This window comes from Lepisma saccharinum, chromosome 4 (genome assembly GCF_977018435.1).
Source record: "Lepisma saccharinum chromosome 4, izLepSacc3.1, whole genome shotgun sequence".
Classification (NCBI taxonomy): domain Eukaryota; kingdom Metazoa; phylum Arthropoda; class Insecta; order Zygentoma; family Lepismatidae; genus Lepisma; species Lepisma saccharinum.
Genome location: NC_139232.1, coordinates 115,508,988 through 115,531,227, shown reverse-complemented (window position 1 = coordinate 115,531,227; position 22,240 = coordinate 115,508,988). Strand labels below are relative to the sequence as shown.

The window sequence follows — 22,240 nt, the reverse complement described above, 5'->3', positions numbered from 1 at the left end:
CAGGAACCGGAAGTCAACCCAACAGTGAAGCAACGAGCTCCCAAGTGGAAGGTGGCAGAGGTCACCGAAATTAATCAGGGATGATGGCAGACACCACCAAAATTAATCAAACATTTACAAGCAAGTTTTGTGGAAATAATTTAGTAACTCACTTACGTCATATTATCAACCTAGTTTTTTATTCTCCCTAACATGAAAACAGTTTATAATTAGACGTAAGTGAGTTACTAACTTTTCCCGCGAAACTTACTTGTAGAGGTTCTATTAATTCCACTTAATCATTATTATTATTATTGTTCTATGTTATTTTAAAATAATTTTAACGTCACGTTGTAGGAGGTCATTTTTTGCAACTTCTTAGCTCATCAACCTCCGAGTCCTAGATATAAGCTATTACTAAAACCACTACTAAGAACATTAACATTTCTTTGCCTTAAAAAAAAAAACTGGTACAAACTTGAAGGAGGGATATGAGAGATATATCTACAGAAGCTCATTCATTTGTGATTATAAAACTTCTTTCCAAGTACATTTGGACTTCACCGGATTATATGTGAAATAACTGCGGTGTACACTATACACACTAGGAAGACATGATCTAACATTAACGAGCATTTACAATGTGCATTCTGTAAAAGTGAATGCAACATACTATGCAACTATTATCCTTATGTACAAAAATAAACGTCGAACACTAAAATGCTTTGAGAACAGCAACTTCTGGTAATATCATGTCTGATAAACTTTGACATCAAACTTCAACACATACATCATGCGAGTTACAATAGTAATCTCGTTACAAGAGGTACTATATGTATACACAAATACCTTTAATATGGCACAGTAAAAAATAAAAATATTGGTTAAAAAGCTCTGCTTTTTCTGGGTATTCTACCTCTGGGTATTTAGAGGCACGTTTTCTGGTACACTTGTGTTGTCGCTGTGAACGACTCTGTCCGTTTCTCGACTGCTACCTAGCAAGGCATCTGTCGGACCATCTTCGTTCTCGACAGTCCCGGCTTCACGGGAAATGTTCTCTTGTGATGTGTAAGGAGGAGGTGGTCCTTCCCGAGGTGGAAGGCTCACGATTTCAGAATATGGTGGTGGGTCTATGGGTCTCCCGACAAACTGTACTCCATTGTTGATGTTGTACGTGACGAGAAAACTTGATGCTGGGTTTGCATAGGAGGAGTAACCCTGGGGAAAATCTGTTGCACTCTCCCCGACCGGACGGTTCACATATACGTCAATGTCGTACAATGGCAGTTGGTGGTGGTGAGTTGGGCGACCACGAGGACATCTTGACATCACAGACTTCTTCATGTGGACTCGACAAATGGCAATCACCAGAATTGTGATGATGGACATGAATGCCATGGCACAACCTAACAAAAAAAAAAAAAACATTATTAATGCACACACACAAGCATATTTGTGATTGACTGATTTGGTTTATTTTACTTTGCTTTTCTGCCACTTCTGGCTAATTGCAAAGATGAGGATGAACACCAATGTCCAGGTTAGGAATTAAACCTGCAACCCCTGACCCCATAGATACTGTGACCACCACTCCATCAAGGTATTTGAATGTACATGTATTTATCATACAGGGTAAGTAAAAATGATGGACCCGATTACAGAAATTTATTCTGTGAAATCTAATAAACATATGTTATTGTGAGACATGCGCTTCGAAAGGTTAACTTTCAAAGTTTAGTTTCCATGCAGTGTTTCCACTTTCTACCGCTGAGTCAGCAGCGAGCAAGAAAATGGCATTGACTGGAGAACAGAGATCTTTCTGTGTGCTTGATTATCATGTGAACAAGTCTGTGATTAGTGTGCAACGTCATTTCCATACCAAATATCGGAGAGAACCACCTACGGGGAAGGCCATTCATAAGTGGTATGAACATTTCAGAGATTTGGGCTGCATCTGTAAACGAAAATCGACTGGCCGTCCGTCGACTGGGGAAGAGACAGTGGAACGAGTGCGCACATGTTTCGTGCAGAGTCCACAGAAGTCCACCTACCGGGCAGCGAGAAAACTTCAACTACCACAGAAAACTGTCTGGCGGGTTCTGCGGAAACGTTTATAAATGAAACCCTACCGCTTGCAACTAGTTCAAGCCTTAAAAGACACTGATTATGCTTTGCGCGTGTCCTTCTGTGCTGATTTCCTCGCATTAATGGAAACGGATGGGTTCTCTGAGAGGTTAATTTACAGTGATGGAGCAACTTTTCACCTTTCAGGGAAAGTGAATACACACAACGTAAGGATTTGGGGAACTGCTAACCCCCGTGAATTTGTGGAACATTGAACACAATTTTCCCAAAGTGAATGCCTTTTGTGCCATTTCCCATGAAAAGATTTATGGGCCCTTTTTCTTCCATGAACGTACTGTGACAGGACTTGTTTTCCTTGATATGCTGCAACTATGGCTCCTTCCACAACTTGCAGAGGATAGCGCAGATTTTATTCTCCAATTGGATGGTGCCCCTGCGCATTACCATGGCAGCGTTCAGGACCATCTCAAGGGGGCATTGGAACAACGTTGGATAGGCCGTGCATCTCCTGAGGATCGACCTCTCCTTCATTGGCCACCTCGTTCCCCAGACTTGTCCCATTTGATTTCTTCATGTGGGGTTTTGTCAAGGATCATGTTTACGTACCACCACTTCCAACAACATTGGATGACCTGCGTGCCAGCATCACAGCAGCCTTTGCTGATATTGACCGCAACATGCTACACAAGGTTTGGCAGGAGATAGACTATCAGCTTGATGTGTGCCGTGTTACGCTAGGTGCTCACATAGAACACTCGTGATTTGTTTGAAAAAAAAACTTTGACAGTTTACCTTTCTTAGCACATGTCTCACAATAACATTTGTTTATTATATTTCACAGAATAAATGTCTGAAATCGGGTCCATCATTTTGACTTACCCTGTATATACTGATGTGTCAATACACAACATGACACTTCAGTGATATTAAGGTACATCAAATATCAAATTTATTACACAAAATAAAAAATTCCACTTTCATAAGCTTCCTATATGAATTATTTTCCTGTAGTTTACGGTTATTACAAGCATAAGAAAACAGTTTTTCTTTGTGACGTTTCAGGAGAACACACACTCCCTTCATCAGACATTTATTTTCATTTTGACTAAAGATACAGTTATAACAATAGTTGGTAATTTTTTAAACAAAAAGAATCCGTTATATAATGGATGTTGTCAATGTCAATTGTAATAACCGTAAACTACAGGAAAATAATTCTACAATGCAAGCAATGCGTACATACAAGAAAAACTATTCCTATATGAAATTTACAGAAGAGAACACAACATGTAGAAGTCATATAACCAGGGTTGCTACAATTTTTTGATTATGAAATTCCCTGACATTTCCAGGTTTTTCAGTCCAAAAATTAAATTTTTCCAGACATGTTTATCATCATGATTTTTGCTCTTGAATCTTGTGTTTTTCAATTAAATATATAATCCGTTAATTACTATGAATATTCACTTTCGCAACTTGTTTTAATTTGCAAATTTCATTCTACACACACAAGAACACATGAAAATTTGAAGAGTAAAATGTAAAATTACAATTGGCATCAAATGTATTGGCTGCTACAATCATGTGCATCTAGCCTTCAGGCTAAGATAACAGAGGTACATTATTTCACCATAACGGATCTCCATAGTATAAAAAACCCAAAAAAGTTCATAAACCACACACAATTTTTAATTTTCTGGCAGATTTATAGTAGAAAATGCTGCTTTTTTTGCCTACATTTATAAGTACACAGCATCTGGAGAAATTTTTGTTGCATATAGGAATTCTATAGGAAATGCCAACAAGACTAAGATCTATAATATAATGGACGATAACCTCATCTTGACAAACCCTTCCAAAAATTATGATAATATTGTCAATGTACTTTAGTTATCAATCAGATATATGGACTGCAAGTTTTACTTTGATATTCTTTCTAACATCTAGTATTATAAAAGTGAAAATTTATTATAGAAATTCGAAGGAACCCTAATTTTGCACGAGACTGAGAATCATACGAACGAAAGAAACCAACATTTTAAACTGAATCTTTTTTTTGGGAATGGAATCACAAGAATCAAATCCAGAAGTGGAAGTGAACTGCTTGATCATTTTGTTGCAGACTCCAAAATGCACGTAAATTCCAGACGATCTGCAAAATTTCCTGACATTTCCCTGATTTTCCCCTGACAAGCCAAGTTCCCTTCAGAAAAACAAATCAAAATACTGCATTTCTCAAGCTGTTTGATATGCTTTTGGGTTAATGAACTTACTTGATGCAAAACATTAATTAATATTAAATTAGAGCTACGCCAATACTAATAAGCATGTATCAGTATCGGCCAATATTGTTTCACCTTAATAAAACACTCAAAATGCTGACCAAGGCATTGTCAAACAAGCACACCACAAACATAAATGATTTAATTTGAATCTGGTTCAGAGTCTGAGGAAGACCTTGCCATAAGGTTGAAATATCACTTTTATAGTGTGTTTATTTGACAATAAATTCTGCCTTGGTCATCATTTTGAGTGTTTTATTAAACATGGAAACAACGCTTAATAGTGTTATCAATTTAATATAACCACCAATAAATTACCCAACTCTGGAAATCTCGTGTGACACTTTTCAGAGAACTAAATATTTTGGAAAATATGCAAAATCCGTAGTTTCATTTCTTTGCTAACAGCATTCTTGAGAGAAATTGTATTGTGAATAAATGATGAGATCATGTAAAATTATGAATATTTTAAAGCAAAACTCTGGTAGACTGGTATGATATACTCCTAATGAAAAAAAAAATAGAAATATTCTGAACTACCTCAAATGTTTTAATTTGAACTTGTTAGTGGGAATGGCTCAGACCCAATATTAATATTTATCCAATGACTTGAGAGTGAACTGACAAATACATATTAACCTGAAAAGTACTTACAATATCTGATCATTTACCTATTTATTTGGTACACTATTAAGTTTGGTGGTAGTCACATTTATGGACATTTAATTATAAGTGTCGATTGAAACTTACCTATAACAGTATAAATCGTGGTTTGCAGAAACCCCATGTCACTATACTGCTGCTGTGAATGAGATGTCTGCTCCAAATCGTTCAAAGGATTGCCTAAAAAATTAAGTTTATGAAATATTTAAATGTGCTGTCATGATAATCAATAGTATTGTTTAAAGCATAGCTCACACTACGTAAAAACATTTAAGCATTAAAAAAGAATTCTTCCTTTAGGAAATGCATGCTTCAGTGCATTAGCTCTATTACAGGACACGTCCACACATATGAATCTCATGTGGAAGATGAGGAAACTGAAAATTATATTTGACCTAAAAATCAACTTTTGCCTACTCTGTTCATCTATCTTGTCCTTCATTGCAGACATTCTGGACCTTATGTTCTAGATCAACATTTCTTAACCTTTCATTTACCACAGACCTTCCATAGGTACATTTTGTTAACCTCATCTGTTACTCTCCTTTTCTCAGTACACAAAACTAAATACATGTCCCAGCTTTTCATATGCAACATGCTCCCTAAAAAAGTAAGTAATGTATACCTCTTCTATATCCTTCTTATCATTTTCTTTTGGGGGGAGGGTCTCATGCCTGCTACGATTCCTACTTAAATGAATAGTAATTATCCAACCAAACAATAATAATTACTCTTTCCATTATAATGCCACTATGAACTTTACACTAGCATCTACAAATCTCATTTACACCCTTGAAATAAATTACAAAACTAGCTCATGATATATTTATAAACCACTTATTTTAACAGAACAAACATTATCAACCATCCCCTAAAAAATGCAAAATCAAAGTTCCACTGCCTCTGACAACCTACATTAACGACAGTTTTCTAATACAAAAAGACCAGTGCATGCAGAGGTGCAATCACTTACTAATTTTATTTAGGCTTAGACAACAGTCCAGCTGCACCTTCACCGTACAATTTGGATCTTGGTATGGGTTGCAACACAGGTGCTTTGGGATGCATCTTCCGTCGTCACACATCACTTTTCCTTCGCAGGGTTCATGACCTGGATGAGAAATAAAGTTAATAATAGAAACAGTTTATTGTTTCTGATAACTAGAGAACCGATGTCAGGCACTAAAAATCTAGAAAATAGGCACTTAAATAGGCAAAAAAAAACTTGCTACAAAATGAAATACATCTTTAAATCATGAACTAAGATCTAACATGATTTACGTTTTTGCAGTTTGTACATGTTGCTAAGCATGATATATTTTCATGCAGTTCACTGATGTTTCACACACTTTGCAGAACAAGATCAATCGATCAGTCGAAAATGTATCAGAGTTTTTTTAACGAAATTACTGTTTGGTTTTTAATGGTCAATGATGTCCCTCTGTCCCTTCGGGACATGCTACTACATGACATCTACATGTGTTTGCAGTTGAATGAAAGGAAGTGATTGACAGCTTAAGGAAGGGATGGAGGTATAGATGGTGCTGCTTGCTTTAACTTGAGTAAGCGATTGATTGTGTACAATACAAGCCACAAGTTTGGAAAAACACGTCCTTCCGGAAAGAAGTTTTGGGTTGCTGGAAACAAAATGGAAATATGAAGTGGATTTTTATGATACAGAGTGAAAGTATAACTCATTTAAAAAATATTGGTTACTACAAAATTCCATTTCTTAATGCAATACAAAATTTAGCTCGAAAATCAGGTGGGAATTTACAGGCATTATTCATGAAAATAGGCGAAATAGACAAAAAAACTTTTGTCTATGGGTGCCTCACATAACAAAATTTTATACAAAAGCAGCAACCTGCTACAATTCACATAAAAAAACTTTTAAATATACTTTAAAAAAAAAAAAAGACCAACCAAAGCATCGAAAGCCGAAATAACAATAAATGAGAAACTCTGTATGTACATAAATCCATATTGTAGAGTTCATATTTTTATAACTGTATTGTACATACTATATTTTCTCTTATAAATTATCAAATTCACAGCTTTTCCAACATTGGTGGTGTTTCTTATATTCCCTGTAATTTTTAGTGATTTTGGACCAGGCTTGGAAACAACTTAAAATTATTCCTATAGTAGTGTATGGAAAACAGTATTCTGCACAACAAATGGTGACCTGGAATGGATTGTGTTCATCACGAGAGGCACCACTGTAGCCTGCAAATTCAAAATTACAATAGTCTGTTTAGATGTCCTTACCGCATTCGTCTATCTCTTCGTCAGCATTGCCAATACAATCATTGAACCCATCACACACGTAACGCTTTGGGATGCAACGGCCAGGAGAACACAGAAACATACTGTCTGCGCATTTGTCTTTCACTCTTTCTGTAATAAACAGAAATTATATGATACATACCTTGTGTTGGAAAATAAGCATGTTATTCATTTGCAATACAAAAATATGTAACGTTTAAAATATTAAATAGTCAATATCCTGACCAAGGCAGAAATTTATTTAATTCTAAAACAAACTAAACGTTGAAACATAACGTTTAGTTTATCAGGGTATCTACCAAAATAACAAACACAAAATTCTTGACTTTTGATTACTTTTTCTTGAACTTTTCCCCCTTTTTCTTCATTTATTTAATTGCCACCCCCCCCCTACTTAGATATAGTTGGAAATTAAGATATTATTATTCAATGAAAACCCCACGAGAACAAGGCCGGGTTAAGATGAAAACTGAAGCTGTACGTTAACAAGAGGTGTAAACTTGCTTTAATTATCAATGCATGTAAAAAAAATAATGCTTCAGACTTCATTCTGGATGGGGAATGACCACATTATTTCAATATTTTTACAAAACTTCATGCATACAAGAATGTAATTCTTAAGAAACAAAACGAAAAAATCCTAATCTCTCAACACAATTTTAGATTTCCAAATATTCAATTTTATCAAATCCCAGTACAGATATATAACAATGTAAATTCACCATACTGTAAAAAAATAGCAAAAATTCTTAACCACAAGCATATTTTCTTGACATTCTTGACTGGTAGACACTCTGTTTATCTTTAAGAATAAAATTAATTTCTGCCTTGGTCAGCATATTGAGTTTTTGGCTATCATGGAAACAAGGCTTAATGGTGTTATTATTAAATAGTGAATTAGAGATTTTGTTCTCTGTACAGCTCAGTAAATGTTAGGAACAAATTGAACAAAGCTTGCAGAAACAAGTGCAAAGGTAAAGTTTGCTGAATAATATAAAAAGTAACCAAAGAAACCAAGATGGCAGTGCCAAGGGTTCCAGGTTCGAAACCCAGCCTGAGCATGGGTGTTTTTGTGGTGTCCCTTCATCAATTTCATCATAACATCAGTGATCCTCATCTTCGTAATTAGCCAAAGGTGACAGAAAAGGGTAGTAAAATAACCAAAGCAATCAATCAAGATGATAGCCAGCAAACTACACTTGCCAGCTTATATACAGTGATATAATAATTACCATTATGCCTAGAAATTTGGAAGTATCAGCAATTGAAAGAACTTCACAAACCACGATGATAACAAATGAATTGGTCCTTTCCTTAGTTATTCTGCAAATTAGATTCCTTGATCTTCAGTTACGCATTTTGTCAAATAAATCAAAAATAAGAGTATTGTTAACAAAAGTTATTTGAATAAATTATTATTTATGTAATAAAATATACACATACAATGAAAAACCATCAGTCAATATCAAGGTGAGTACAATTTTGTAAAAACAAAATTTCCTAACTTTCTCAGGATTTCCAAATCAGATCATTAGGACAATTAGTGTACATGAACATCCTTGTTGGAAGGTCACTATATTTTGGATAAACACTTGAACTTAAAATCCTACAATTTCATAATATTAACTTCGCATGTGAAGGTAATAACGTGAAGAGAAAATGAACAGCAATTGACTGCTGAGTAAGGGGAGGTGAACAAAGTATCAGGGGTGAGTTTATATGTAATATTTGAAATGTATTGACTACTCATTGACAAAGAACAATGAATTAATGCATATAATATATAATTAAAGTTAAATTTAGTAATACCAACCAAAAGCCATTATAAATTGCAAGATGCAAGTGGCAAATGTCAATTACTACCAGCTGCAATAGTTTTCTAAATGATAGAATGTTCAAAACAGAGTTTCTTTTCTCCAGAAAAAAGTAAATTCCATGACATTTCCAGAAGCAAGTAAATGCCATGACTTTTCCAGGAAAAAAGTAAATTCTCTAACTTTTCCAGAAAAGTAAATTCCCTGACTTATCCAGAAAAAGTACATTCCATGACTTTTAGAGAAAAATTAAAGGTAAATGTTTACTATCCTTCGGACACTTATAACTTCTGAGTTTCGTCAATTTTTGACATTTGTACTTACCTATCTGCTTCGCGGATCATTTTTTAACGTGTATTCACGTTTTTTTGATCATTTTTTTTTTTTTAAAAAAAAGTGTTTTTGTAACTAAAGAACGTACGTTTCCGCAAATGGTTTGTGGGGCTATGTGTCAATGGTTTGTGGGACTATGCGAGAATGGTGTGTGGGGCTATGCGAGAATGGTGTGTGGGGCTACGCATATTTTTTACGAAACCAATATTTAACTATTGGAACCTATTGTGACCCTACCTAACGTAACCTTACCGGAAATGTTTTGTGGGGCTATGTATGAATGGTTCATGGGGCTATGTGTCAATGGTTGAATTTCCGCTATGAAACATTCCCACATCACACAAAACACCTTCCAGATGTTAGACAATACTACAGGAACTTATTACGGTAAGTAGTTTCTTCTGAGAAATGAAGAAATCTGTCCGAAGGATAGTAAACTAGTACCAAATTAAATTCCCTGACTTTTATAAAATGTAAATTCCCTGACTTTAGAAAACATAAGTTCCCTGACTTTTACAGAACAAAGTAAATTCCCTGACTTTTAGAGAGAAAACTTAAATTCCCAGACTTCCAGAAAAAAGTAAATTCCCTGTCTTTTAAAGAAAAAAGTAAATTCCCTGCCTTTTCCAGAAAAAGTAAATTCCATGACTTTTAGAGAAAAAATAAATTCCCAGACTTTTCCAGAAAAAAGTAAATTCCCTAATGCAAATGGCAAATACTACCTGTTGCAGTAGATTTCTAAATGACAATGTTCAAAACAGTTTATTTTCTCCAGAAAAAAAGTAAATTCCCAGACCTTACCAGAAAAAAGTAAATTTCATGACTTTTAGAGAAAAAGTAAATTCCCTGACTTCTTCAGAAAAAGTAAATTCCATGACTTTTAGAGAAAAAGTAAATTCCCTGACTTTTTAAGAGAAAAGGTAAATTCCCAGACTTTTCCAGAAAAAAGTAAATTCCCAGACTTTTCCAGAAAAAAGTAAATTCCCTGACTTTTAGAGAAAAAGTAATATCAACCAAACACCATTACAAATTGCAAGAAGCAAATGGCAAATACTACCTGTTGCAGTAGATTTCTAAATGACAATGTTCAAAACAGTTTATTTTCTCCAGAAAAAAAGTAAATTCCCTGACCTTACCAGAAAAAAGTAAATTTCATGACTTTTAGAGAAAAAAGTAAATTCTCTGACTTTTTCAGAAAAAATAAATTCCATGACTTTTAGAGAGAAAAGGTAAATGCCAAGACTTCCAGAAAAAAGTAAATTCCCTGTCTTTTAGAGAAAAAAGTAAAATGCCTGGCTTTTTAAGAAAAAAGTAAATTGTCAGACTTTTCCGGAAAAAGTAAAGTTCCTGACTTTTAGAGAAAAAGTAAATTCCCTGACTTACCCAGGACTTACAGAGGTGTAGACACCCTGAATATGTACCAAAATTCCAATAATTGTCTAAAATGTTGGTTTAGCTTGCAATCACAGTGTCATGTCAATGGTGATGTCAGGGGAGACCAAGGGCGTCTTCAGCCCCAATTGTCAAATGTAAAGAATATTTTCAGAAGATTTTCATCTACAGAGTATCCCAAAATAGTGTTTACAGTCTTTTAACGTTAATAATGGGAACACTAATAACAGAAAGTATGAACATTTTTGGATGTCGCATACCTTAAAGTTATAGATGTTCAGTGGCAGCAATACTTTGTCTGCAATGCTACAGAACAAATCCGACAAATCAACAAACAGCAGGTATGGTTTCCACAGGAGGGGAAGCACAGGTAGTGTCAAATGTATGTTTCCTGACATCCATTGACTATGGCTTTGTGGAGTACAGAGTAGAAATCTAAATTAAATAGGGAGATCTGGGTGGTTATTTGACACTTCTTTCATTGCTCAAAAGAAAAACTGCCACTTTGGGTACACAAATGCCTACCGTCTGGTGGGCTGTGACGGAACTAAAAACAACAGAATACCTACACATGCTCTAACACACACACACTCAATGTAGATACGAGGGTCACTATTTATATTTTGAGCCTAACAATGAAAAAACAGGAATTTGGCATTGAAAACTGCTTTATTGTTTTTCGAAGTATTCTCCTTTATGGTCAATACACTTTTGCATTCGTTCAAACCATTTGTCAAAGCAGTTTTTCCAATCTTCTTGAGACACCTCCATAATATGGTTTTTGAATGCATCAACGGCATCTTCCGCCGATGAAAATCGTTGTCCACACAATTTATTCTTGACATTCGGGAACAAGAAGAAGTCATTGGGTGACAAATCTGGACTGTACGGCGGATGACCCATCAATTCAATTTTTTGACTGTTTATAAAGTCGGTTGTTAGACGAGATGTGTGACAGCTGGCATTGTCTTGATGAAGAATGATCCAACGGCGTTTGTTTGTTTTCCGTATTTGACTGAAGACCTCTGGCAAACAAATTGTTGTGTACCATTCAGAGTTGACCATTCTACGTTCCTCTAAAGGCACAGTTGCTACATGACCAGTTTTCACGAAAAAACAGGCGACCATTTGTTTCGATGTGCTTCGAGCGCGAACAACTTTTGTTGGATTGGGTTCATCTTGAAACACCCATACAGTCGACTGCTGTTTACGTTGCGGCTCATATGCATATATCCATGATTCGTCACCTATTACAATCTTATATACGTCTTTTGAAGCACCACGATTGTATTTATTGAGCATTTATTTGCACCAATTGACGCGAGCGTCTTTTTGAGTTTTTGTCAAATTGTGTGGGATCCAACGAGAAAATACCTTTCTCACAGCTAAATGACCATGAAATATTTTATATATGCTGGTGGAACTAATGCCTATGGTTGCCTCAATCTCACAGTATGTCACATGACGATCTTGCAGTATTAGGTTTTGCACAGCATCAATGTTTTCTTGAACAACAACTGATTTTGGACGACCTTCGCGAATCTCGTCGGTGAGTGAATGGCGGCCACGATTAAATTTGTTATACCAGCGTTTCACAGTGACAAAGGATGGGGCTTCATCGCCAAATGTGGAAGTAAGTTGATCGATGCACTCTTGTCTTGATAATCCACGTCGAAAATCGTAAAAAATCATCGCACGAAAATGTTCACGAGTTAATTCCATTTTATTGTTGTCGCGCAATCTCCAAGGCAACATAAACAACACAAATCAAGCTATTGACAAAACATTTGAAGTACGTTATGGTCAATAATGCCAGACGATTCCGTGCAAACGTCAAATCGCGCCTAACTTCAATCAGTGTTGCCAAGGCTCAAAATATAAATAGTGGCCCTCGTATTACAGCTTCAAATACAAAAAGTCCAGTCCAGTTATCTTTAATAGTTTCTCTGTTGTTACCATTCAAAGAGTGTAAACACTATTTGGGGCACAATGTATGTAATTTTATGATTCTTCTCTACATCTCTTGATTAAACTAAACAATGATGACGGATGAAACTTCCTGGTCTTAAGTAGAATAGCAAACCTTGAACCCCTGGCTTCTTAGCTCCTCCACAAAGGAATTCAATGGTAAGAAACCTTAACAATACATGATATTGTTAGAGCACCAAACATACTCACTTGCTTTTACATTGACCTGGACGCTGCGTTTCAATATTTCATCATCTCTCTTGGCTTCGCATTCGTAATTTCCACTGTCACTTTGCTTTAATTTGTTAATGACAAGGTTCAACAAGTTGTGCCCAAAGTTCAAAATTACCCTCTGCTGGCTACAAATAAAAACAAGACATGAAAAATAATGCATTTCATTGGAATGTATAAATATACAATACCACCGATATGCAGTTACTACAAAAAAAAAATTACTGTAAGGTCTCTAAAAGTAAAAGTAAAGCTGAAACACACACTACTTAAAACTTTTTGACTGTTGCTTCTTTTTCTTCTGTCTCTTTTCGCTATTCAATGTAAATTCCCTATTTTAAAGCAAGAAGATACCTGGTAATCTAACCCTGCTTCATTAGTTTGCATTTGTACTGAAGTAACAGTTGCCAGAGAAATTCTAACTGTAACTAGCTACTTTAAAAAATACACAAATGTAACAGTTACATTCCTGCAATAGAAGATATGTTATCAACATACTTTTACAGTTACTGTACAATGCATAAATTGTTAATTTTGTAACATAGGGGAAGAGCTAAATTTGGCAACTCTGTTTTTAACTTTGTGTCTTCTTTTGCATGTTAAGGTGTAAAGATTCTCGTGGAATTGCCTAAGGCAAAGAAGCAAATCGTCACCACATGCTAAATTTAGAACATCCATGCTTCATTGCAATTCATGTCCTAATTTCTTTTGCTTCTCCAGGACAAATTCGCAGGGAAGCAATAAAGATGATTTGGATGGGATTCTGAAGGTAAAGAGTACATCTTGCCTGAACAGATTCTCGAATTTAAAGGAACTCTTTATCAAGTATAATATTGGCATGTCCACCAGTACAGTGTGTTTCATTCAGGGATAATAGTGTTGTCAACACAATGGGGCACATGCTGAGGGACAATTTGAAATTCAGTTGCTGTTCAATACAACTTCATGTAATGCAAAAACTTGATTCTTCCCTGCGAAATGTGTTTGTTTTAGGTACTATGCATGATGATTTATTTATTTCTCTTTTTCCCTAGACCCTTGGTGAAAGGGCATGGAAAGCATCAAATTACAGAGATTCTTACTTTTTTGTGTGTTACCCTGTATCCATTACAGATATACATATTCACACACATTAACATGTACATAGATAAAACTACAGCTAGGAACATTTTTAGGACTGCAGATTTATAGAGTTACAATATTTTGTGAATTCTGCAACATACAATGAAATAGGCCAGCAAATAATGAAAAATTATGATGATATGACAAAAATAAAAGTAATAATATATATGTAGATAAAGCCATAACCAGATGTACACATGTTCACATTTGCAGAATTTTGTGAAAAATTTACACAATGAATAGGTGTGTATACATAATGAACATACATATTGGTCAATAATTTAATATACTTAGAAGGGTTACCCACATATTTCTTAATCTCTATGATTCAATTTTTGTAACATATTGGACACCTGCATTTTCACATACTTCTTGAGTATTAAAAAAAAATGTGCAAAAAATTAGCTATTTACAATGTTTTGCTGGCATAGTTTCACCTATTACTTGTGTATCTAAACTTCTTGTGGGATGTATTCTGATACTCTGTACAGGGCTCTGTTTGGGAGGTAGGTTTTGATTGCCTGCGTTCGTTTATTTTGAGGAGTGATAGATTTAATGACATTTGGCAGTTTATTATAAAAAGTTATTCCAGCATTTACAGGTGATAAATTTGATATCTTAAGTCTACTAAGTTCCTGGAAGTAATTTTTATTTTGTCTTGTGTTGTAGTCATGGATTTGATTGATTTTTGGTATTTGAAATTACTTTATATACAGAGAGAGTATAGTGTCATGATTTAATTTTCCTGAAATACATCTTTGCCAGATGACCTGTATCCCAGGTTGTACATTATCCTTAGTGCCCTCTTTTGTAGATTTATATTCTCTGTTTTTTGCGATGCCCCTCCCCAAGCTATTATACCGTATTCTATATAGGGATATATTAACCCATACTATATACATTTATTGATTTAAGCTAAATTAAATTCAGCTAGTCGTTTCAGAAGATAAATGTGTGATGATAATTTGCTACTTAAGTTATTGATATGTTCATCCCATGATAATCTTTTATCTAACGTGATGCCCATCAATGGATGTTGTTTGTGTATTGAAGTCAGTGTTTTTACTTTTGCTAAATACCATAAATAAAGTGTTATTACTATTTGTTATTAATCCATGGATGTTTAAGTATTGTGTTAGCTGATTAATCGTGACAAAAGTGCTGATTTCTAGTTCATTTGCATCTGTACCTCTGGATATTACTGTTGTGTCATCTGCATAAGTGATAATCTTTGTGTTTCTGTATTGTGGTATGTCGTTAATGTACAATATAAAAAGCAAAGGCCACAGGATTGATCCTTGAGGCACTCCCCTTGATATTTTTCTATTTTCTGATATATAGTTAGTGACTGTATCATGTATATTAAAACATATTTGGGTATATTGATACCTGTCTTCTAAGTATGATTTTATTAGATCGTAAGCTGTCCCCCTTATTCCTATATCGTAGAATTTCTTCATTAACATGTTATGATTTACCATATTGAATGCTTTGGTAAGGTCAAGGTAAACTGTCTTTGCTACTTCTTGTTTTTCTAAGATTTCAGATATAGCTATATTCAATTAGCTGTGCTAAGGTAGTGTTTATTGATTTCCCTTTTTGAAATCCATGTTGAGATCGGTTTATGATATTATACCTATTTGTTGCAGAAGTTTACAATGTTATTTGATCTACACTTCATAATTATAAAGAATGATAAGTAGGTACATAACGTAAGTTCGAGCCTACATTAAAGAGTTTATGGAAAAATTTATTTGTGCTTTTGATGAGAAATGAAATGTACGCTTGATAAGTAACTATTAAGTAGAATACTTATTTTTGCATTAGTGTATGTTATCTTTGCTTTACTTTTAAGCATTGAATATTGTATTCATTTCTTTAAAAAATGTTTATTTACAAGTGAATGAACTTCTCGAAACATGGAATTAGTAACACCAATGCAGAAGTATCATTATAGTAGCATACATTTAGAGAATTTCATAATTCTTTGAAACTGCAAAATTCATATACAGTGTTTAGAAATGGATTCAAGTATTCCAGACAGAAATTAAAATTTCAATGCACAATTATACAAAATAAAATCAAACTTGGAAGTACTTTACCTATTTGATGGATTGCTAGGCACAAACCATGACATCTGAAACTTGGGAAGAGGGGCCTTACTGTGTAGAGGAACTACAGTACATGTGAGGTTCAAAGTACTTTCCATTTGTTTGGTGATTACGCTCATGTTGGGGTCTGGAGGGGGGATTATGTCAATTTTGCCAAGAGCTCTGCCTTCATGTCCTGTAATGAAGCAATGAAAAAAGTCACAGATGAGTAAAAAATAAGAAGTTTAATATTCTACACATGATCAAATATAGAAAACCATCCACATAATATTTCTTTCCGGCTCCTTTATTTATTTCCCAAAAAAATTACCTTCCATAATATAGATGTAGAAAGAATGATTACAATTTTTTTCTGAAGTTCAATAACTTTAACCATAAATACATAATGACTCCAAACTACATGAAAATAAATGAAATAAACTATACTTCTAAACAACCATTCTTCCATAGAAAATTGAAAAAATATTAAAAATTTGAGTAGACCAATGTGTAATGGGTTGTGTCATTGGCATAGTTGTAATGTCGATTTGTAAGCAAAGTGTACAAGTGTACAATAGCTGGTGAAGGCACAGTGCTTCGGATTCTGCTTCAAACTATTGTCTCGATTAGCCAATCTGTGCATAAAGTGGCCTCAACAAACTTTATTGCTACACTAAATACGAAATTAAATTAGTGAATCGTAATAACCAATGATTCCACAAAAAATATAGCAAAGAATATTTATTAAATGTTGTCAATCGGCCGAACACCTCTCACTCGTTTATTTCATCACTTTTTACATTCGTACTTACCTATTGTGTATTGCGAAACATTCTTTAAGGTGAAATATTGCTTTTCTGACATTTTGTGATGAAAATAATGTCAATAATAGCCCCACCAACCATTCACGATAGCTCCAAAAACTATTTATAAATAGCCCCCCCCCCCCCGAACCATACACGGATAGCCCCACGAACCATTCACGGATAACGGCAAGGTTAGGTTATGTTCGGCAAACATAGTGGTCGTAGTAATATCGTGAAAAACACATGATTTACCGCTCCAGCACATTCTACGATAACAGAAAATATCTTCACGAAGTATCCAAATGCTAAAAAAACTCATTCCAGTAAGTACTTTCTTGTGTAAAAATGAAGGAATCCTTTCTGCCGATTGGCAACTTTTACCGAATATTTTACATAAGAGATACCATTGATCTTCATATTCTTCTTCGCTGCACAATAATCTTAAACAGAAGGTTCACCATGACAGGAATCAGCTCTTAAGAAAATACATACAATATTTTCAGCTTCATCAGGTAATTTTTGTCCGTTTATTCATGTGCTCGGTGAGTTTGCACAGTACATCACTGAACTTCAGTGAAGACTCACACGTACAAACAGAACTTGCATTCGAACAAATTAAATACTTCATTGTTTACCAACACCCCCGTTTGTCCCTGTTTATGCTTGTAATTAATACATTTGTATCGGGGTGCTTTGGGAATCATTGGAAGTGTAATACAAAACTACTCGAATATCAAGAAATAGGAAAATGCAGAATACCACACAAATCTCACCTTTTGCTGAAAGACTCGAGCTCCAAATTGCCAATAATATAATAAATACAGCCATGTTTATTCTTTCTCTCCCCCTCTCCCCTCCATGAACTTGTCGCATTGAGTTGAGTGTCTCCAGAAAACTCAGCATTTAAAGTAAACTTTGTGGTGTTATGCTAAAGCACTACCTGTATTTCCAGAATAGCAGTCGCCATTTTACTCAACTTGAGTTCAGCTTCAGGTTGTTTGGAATATGCTACCTGTTCCATAATGCAACGCATAACTTTATTATTTACTCTGTATGGTGTATTTCATATTTTGCTTCATATATATATCCTAGTTCTTCTACATGAAGGTGAAAATTAACAGTCCTTTCAAAAAACAACGCTGTATAAAATACATTATCTTACATGTAAATATATCTTCTTTCACTGCCTTTTATGCCAATCAAAAGAATGAGAGATTACATGTAGTATGTATATGGATTACATTACACTTTCATACGACTTCCCTCTCCCCACCATATCTTTTTCAGAAATGGAGAAATCAAGTGAAAGTGAACCTTAAAGATGATTTTTATCCTGGAACATTTTGGGAATAATCCGGATAAAATATGCACACAGTTTACTGAGGATTTCTAAGTTAGCAATTTCTAAGCTTTATTTTCAATGTATTAGTTATGGTTAAGGATGTGCATTGTCATTGTGTGTCGACAACTGGTTCTAGGGATGCAAGGGGTTCGGTTTCAATCCGGACTTAGGGGCATTTAGAAAACACGGCCCAAATTCTTATTTTCTTTGTTTCCCGTACTACAAATGTGTAGACATTGTGCAAATTAAGTTTTTCTTTTGGTGTCGGGGGGGGAGTTCATTTTGGGAGATAGTATTTTGGGGTATGTAAAATTGAAATTTGTATGTTTGTGGCAGCAGCAGCAATACCGACCATAAAATTAAAATTAACAATGTCACACCTGTCTCTCTTTCAATATCTAATTAGATTAGCCATTTATATCTACCAAATTACATGTTCCCATATAATGCACTTTGACTCGTGCCATGGTCCCGAGTTCCAATCCCGGCCTGGCCATGGGTGCCTGTGAGCATCCATTCAGCAATTTCATCATATCGTCACTCATCCTCATCTTCGCAATGGACATTTTCATTTTCCACTATGACATGAAAACGTTTTAAATCCATTCATATTACGGATCGGCGATATTTGCTTTGGTTCTCGAGAAATTCACCATCAAATATAAGTAGATATTTTGTATATTTAGAATTTTTCACTCTGAAACATGTCAATCGGGGATCATTTGGGGGGAGGGGTTAAAATTTGGTTTTTCCGAATTCTTCACTGCTGCTTTCATTTGAAAATGTAATTTTCTCAAAACTACAGAGTGGCTGTACCCACTCTGTACGCCAATGTGCACACACAAGCACGCGCACGCACCAACACACACATATACATACAGAGAGAGAGAGAGAGAGAGAGAAAAGATATGTCTTGTCTGTTTGTGTGGAGTTGAATTTTGTACCCCCCTCAAATGAAAAACATTCCTACGGTACTGCTAAAGATACCTAAATGTCAACCTCATTTCCATGTAGTACACCCTGGACTGCATTATTGCAGACAAACGATGCTCTGGCGTCAGCACTTGCAACCAGTATAATCTTTTAAGGGTCTTGTGTTTGTGATTGTCCTTCGCCAATTTAATGTAATCAGCATGCATCCTCATTTTCGCGATTAGCCCAAGCATAGAATAGTTCAGAAGTAAAATAATTCAAACAAGTACTGTGCTTGTAGAGCGTCGTAAAATGCAGCCCATTCCATTGTGAAGGATTCGAATTGAATAGTCGAGAGCGAAAAGGCAACAATTTTTAAAAGAAACCACGTACCAATTTTTCTTTTCTTGCTATTATTATAATATAAGTATATATCACATTAAAACCTTTTAAACTTAAAAAAGGATAGGTATATAATATCATTCTCCAATATTCCGTTTTCAATATATTAATAAATGGTTATGGAAAATACCTTTGAAATGAGTCCTGCGAATATTTCCAGATTGGTCTATCAATACTTCTAGCTACACATATAAACACTTTATTATGTGTGTTTGAATTGTTGTTTTAAATCCACAGATTGTTTGTACACAGATAAGCTAATCAAGACTGGACCAACAGTGGGACCCGAATCACTGTGCAATTTGCCTACATGGGGTATTCAACTCCGGGACTCCTTCATTGCAATTCGACGTTACAACTACACCATAGGAATACCCAATTAATTATGTAAAATGGGTTTTTGCTTTTGCATAGTATGAACGTAGCAATTAAATAATTATACGTGCATATATCGAAAAATATGCCTACAGTATCATCCTGCTCATTGATTTTCCCTTCCCATCTATGCAGCTTCCTCGGTGGCCGTGGCTTTGAATATCAAGGTAACATTGCAATGCTTGATTTCGCACGCTGGAGGTGCTTAAAACACTAAAATCACATGCAGCCTTCGTTACCATAATCAACCGTGAAGAGATTTCTTAGACTGGCCAGTCAAACAAAGCCAGGTATCACCCGCCACAGCCAACATCAGGATGTTACAAAAGAGGAGGATGTATGCGGTTGGCCTTTGTCAATCGCCAGAACAACCGCGAAAGGGATTAAGCGCAAAAGTGAAATTTTCTCGGTTAATCCGTACCGCGGTTCTTCCCTTCGCGCTTGTTCCGTTTCGCGTATAATCTCTTCGCTCTTGTTCCGTTCGCGCTTAGTCCGTTTCGCTTTAATTCCTTTCGCGCTATTCTGGTTATCGTTTTTTGTTTCGCGATTAATCCATTTCGCGGTTGCTCTCCTCTCGCGCTTATTCCGATATTCAGTTTTGGTATCGCGCTTAATCCGTTTCGCTGTTATTCCTTTCGCGCTTATTCCGGTGTTCAATTTTTGTTTCGCGCTTAATCCATTTCGCTGTTATTACTTTCGCGCTTATTCCGGTTATCGTTTTTTGTTTCGCGATTAATCCGTTTCGAGGTTGTTCCTCTCGCGCTTATTCCAGTTTTGAATTTTCGTTTCACGATTAATCCGTTTCGCTGTTGTTCCTTTCGCGCTTATTCCGGTGTTCAATTTTGGTTTCGCGCTTAATCCGTTTCGTTGTTATTCCATTCGCTCTTATTCCGATGTTTAATTTTGGTTTCGGAATTAATCCGTTTTCGCGGTTGCTCCTTTTGCGCTTATTTCAATTCTGAATTTCCGTCTCGCGATTAATCTGTTTCGCTGTTGTTCCTTTCGCGCTTATTCCGGTGTTCAATTTTGGTTTCGCGCTTAATCCGTTTCGGGGTCCTCTCGCGCTTATTCCGGTGTTGAATTATGGTTTCGCGGTTGTGTTTTTAATTTTAGTTTCGCGATTTATCCGTTTCGCTGTTATTTCTTTCGCGTTTATTCCTGTGTTCATTTTTAGTTTCCCGATTAATCTGTTTCGCGGTTGTTCCTTTCGCGTATATTCCATTTCGCGGTTAAACCTCGCTTTTTCCTTCGCGTTTATTCCGTTCGCCCTTAATCCGTTTCGCGGTTAAATTTCTCGCGCTTGTTCCTTCGAGTTTATTCCATTCGCGCTTGTTCAGTTTCGTTCTTGTTCATTTCGTGTTTAATGCTGTCTTACGTTTTGCGGTTAGTCCGTTTCCACCGCCCCGTAAATGAAACCAAATCAATCGACTCTTACCACTTACACCATGTAGAATTGCTCCTTCAAGAATCCATTTGCTGCCACTCGTGTAAGGTGAAATGAGATAACCGTTTCCCTGCAACGAGCATAAGAATTTTGTCACGCGGCAATCACAGTAGCAAATTTGCTGTGGTTTTAGTTGTGTTCATTGAGGTAACGGAATTTCATGAGTTCGTTAGTGAAGTCACTTCTCAAGTGAAGTCCAGCATTGTTCTTTTGTTGAAAATTGTTTTGACATTGACCATTGTGAGAAATGTTCGAAAGGTGGAAATAAGTTTGACTTAGTGTGTCGGGTGTTAGCGTTGAAAGTTCTGAAGCAATTTTTCTTCTCCGGAATATGGAATTCAGGTAATAAACGAGATGTGTTACTCTAACATGATATCATTCTACCCTCAATTTTCACCAAATTCCTCCCTTTTGACATAAATAAGGTATGTCTAGTTTATGGGCATCCACGAAAGACGAGTGTTATTTACATTTTTTAAAATTTAATATCCACTTCATCTCTGTATATGCAGTAGGTTAGGTAGTACGGCCAAAGTTCCTTATGTTTATTTGCGATGTCATCATGCTACAAATGCAATTTTAACATGGTTCGATTTTGATATACTTCTGTTAACAGATACTGCGGAGTTTTAGCGATTACTTAAGATTTTGTTCAATATATGCTTTCGTAGGTAGGTTAGGCAGGCCAAGTTTGGTTCTCTTAGCATTAAA

The 22,240-nt window shown here is 35.5% G+C and overlaps 2 protein-coding genes across 4 annotated transcripts in view; one reads left to right on the top strand and one right to left on the bottom strand.

The window, feature by feature from the left end:
* Nucleotides 1-17,930, bottom strand: LOC145987360 (uncharacterized). Its single transcript, XM_083121889.1, has 7 exons — nt 17,828-17,930; nt 16,261-16,444; nt 13,016-13,164; nt 7,281-7,409; nt 5,983-6,120; nt 5,097-5,189; nt 1-1,385 (listed from the first exon to the last, which is right to left on the bottom strand). The coding sequence occupies exons 1-7, from the start codon at nt 17,925-17,927 to the stop codon at nt 892-894; spliced, it is 1,287 nt and encodes a 428-aa protein (XP_082978015.1). The 5' UTR covers nt 17,928-17,930; the 3' UTR covers nt 1-891.
* Nucleotides 17,931-21,675: 3,745 nt separating this feature from the next.
* Nucleotides 21,676-22,240, top strand: part of LOC145986818 (uncharacterized) — an 89,183-nt gene continuing 88,618 nt past the window's right edge. For 2 of the 3 annotated variants that reach the window (XM_083121271.1, XM_083121269.1), the window contains exon 1: nt 21,676-21,871. The gene's annotated coding sequence lies outside the window, so the exon portion shown is untranslated. The remainder of the gene's footprint in view (nt 21,872-22,240) is intronic. The other variant, XM_083121270.1, reaches the window with a different exon arrangement.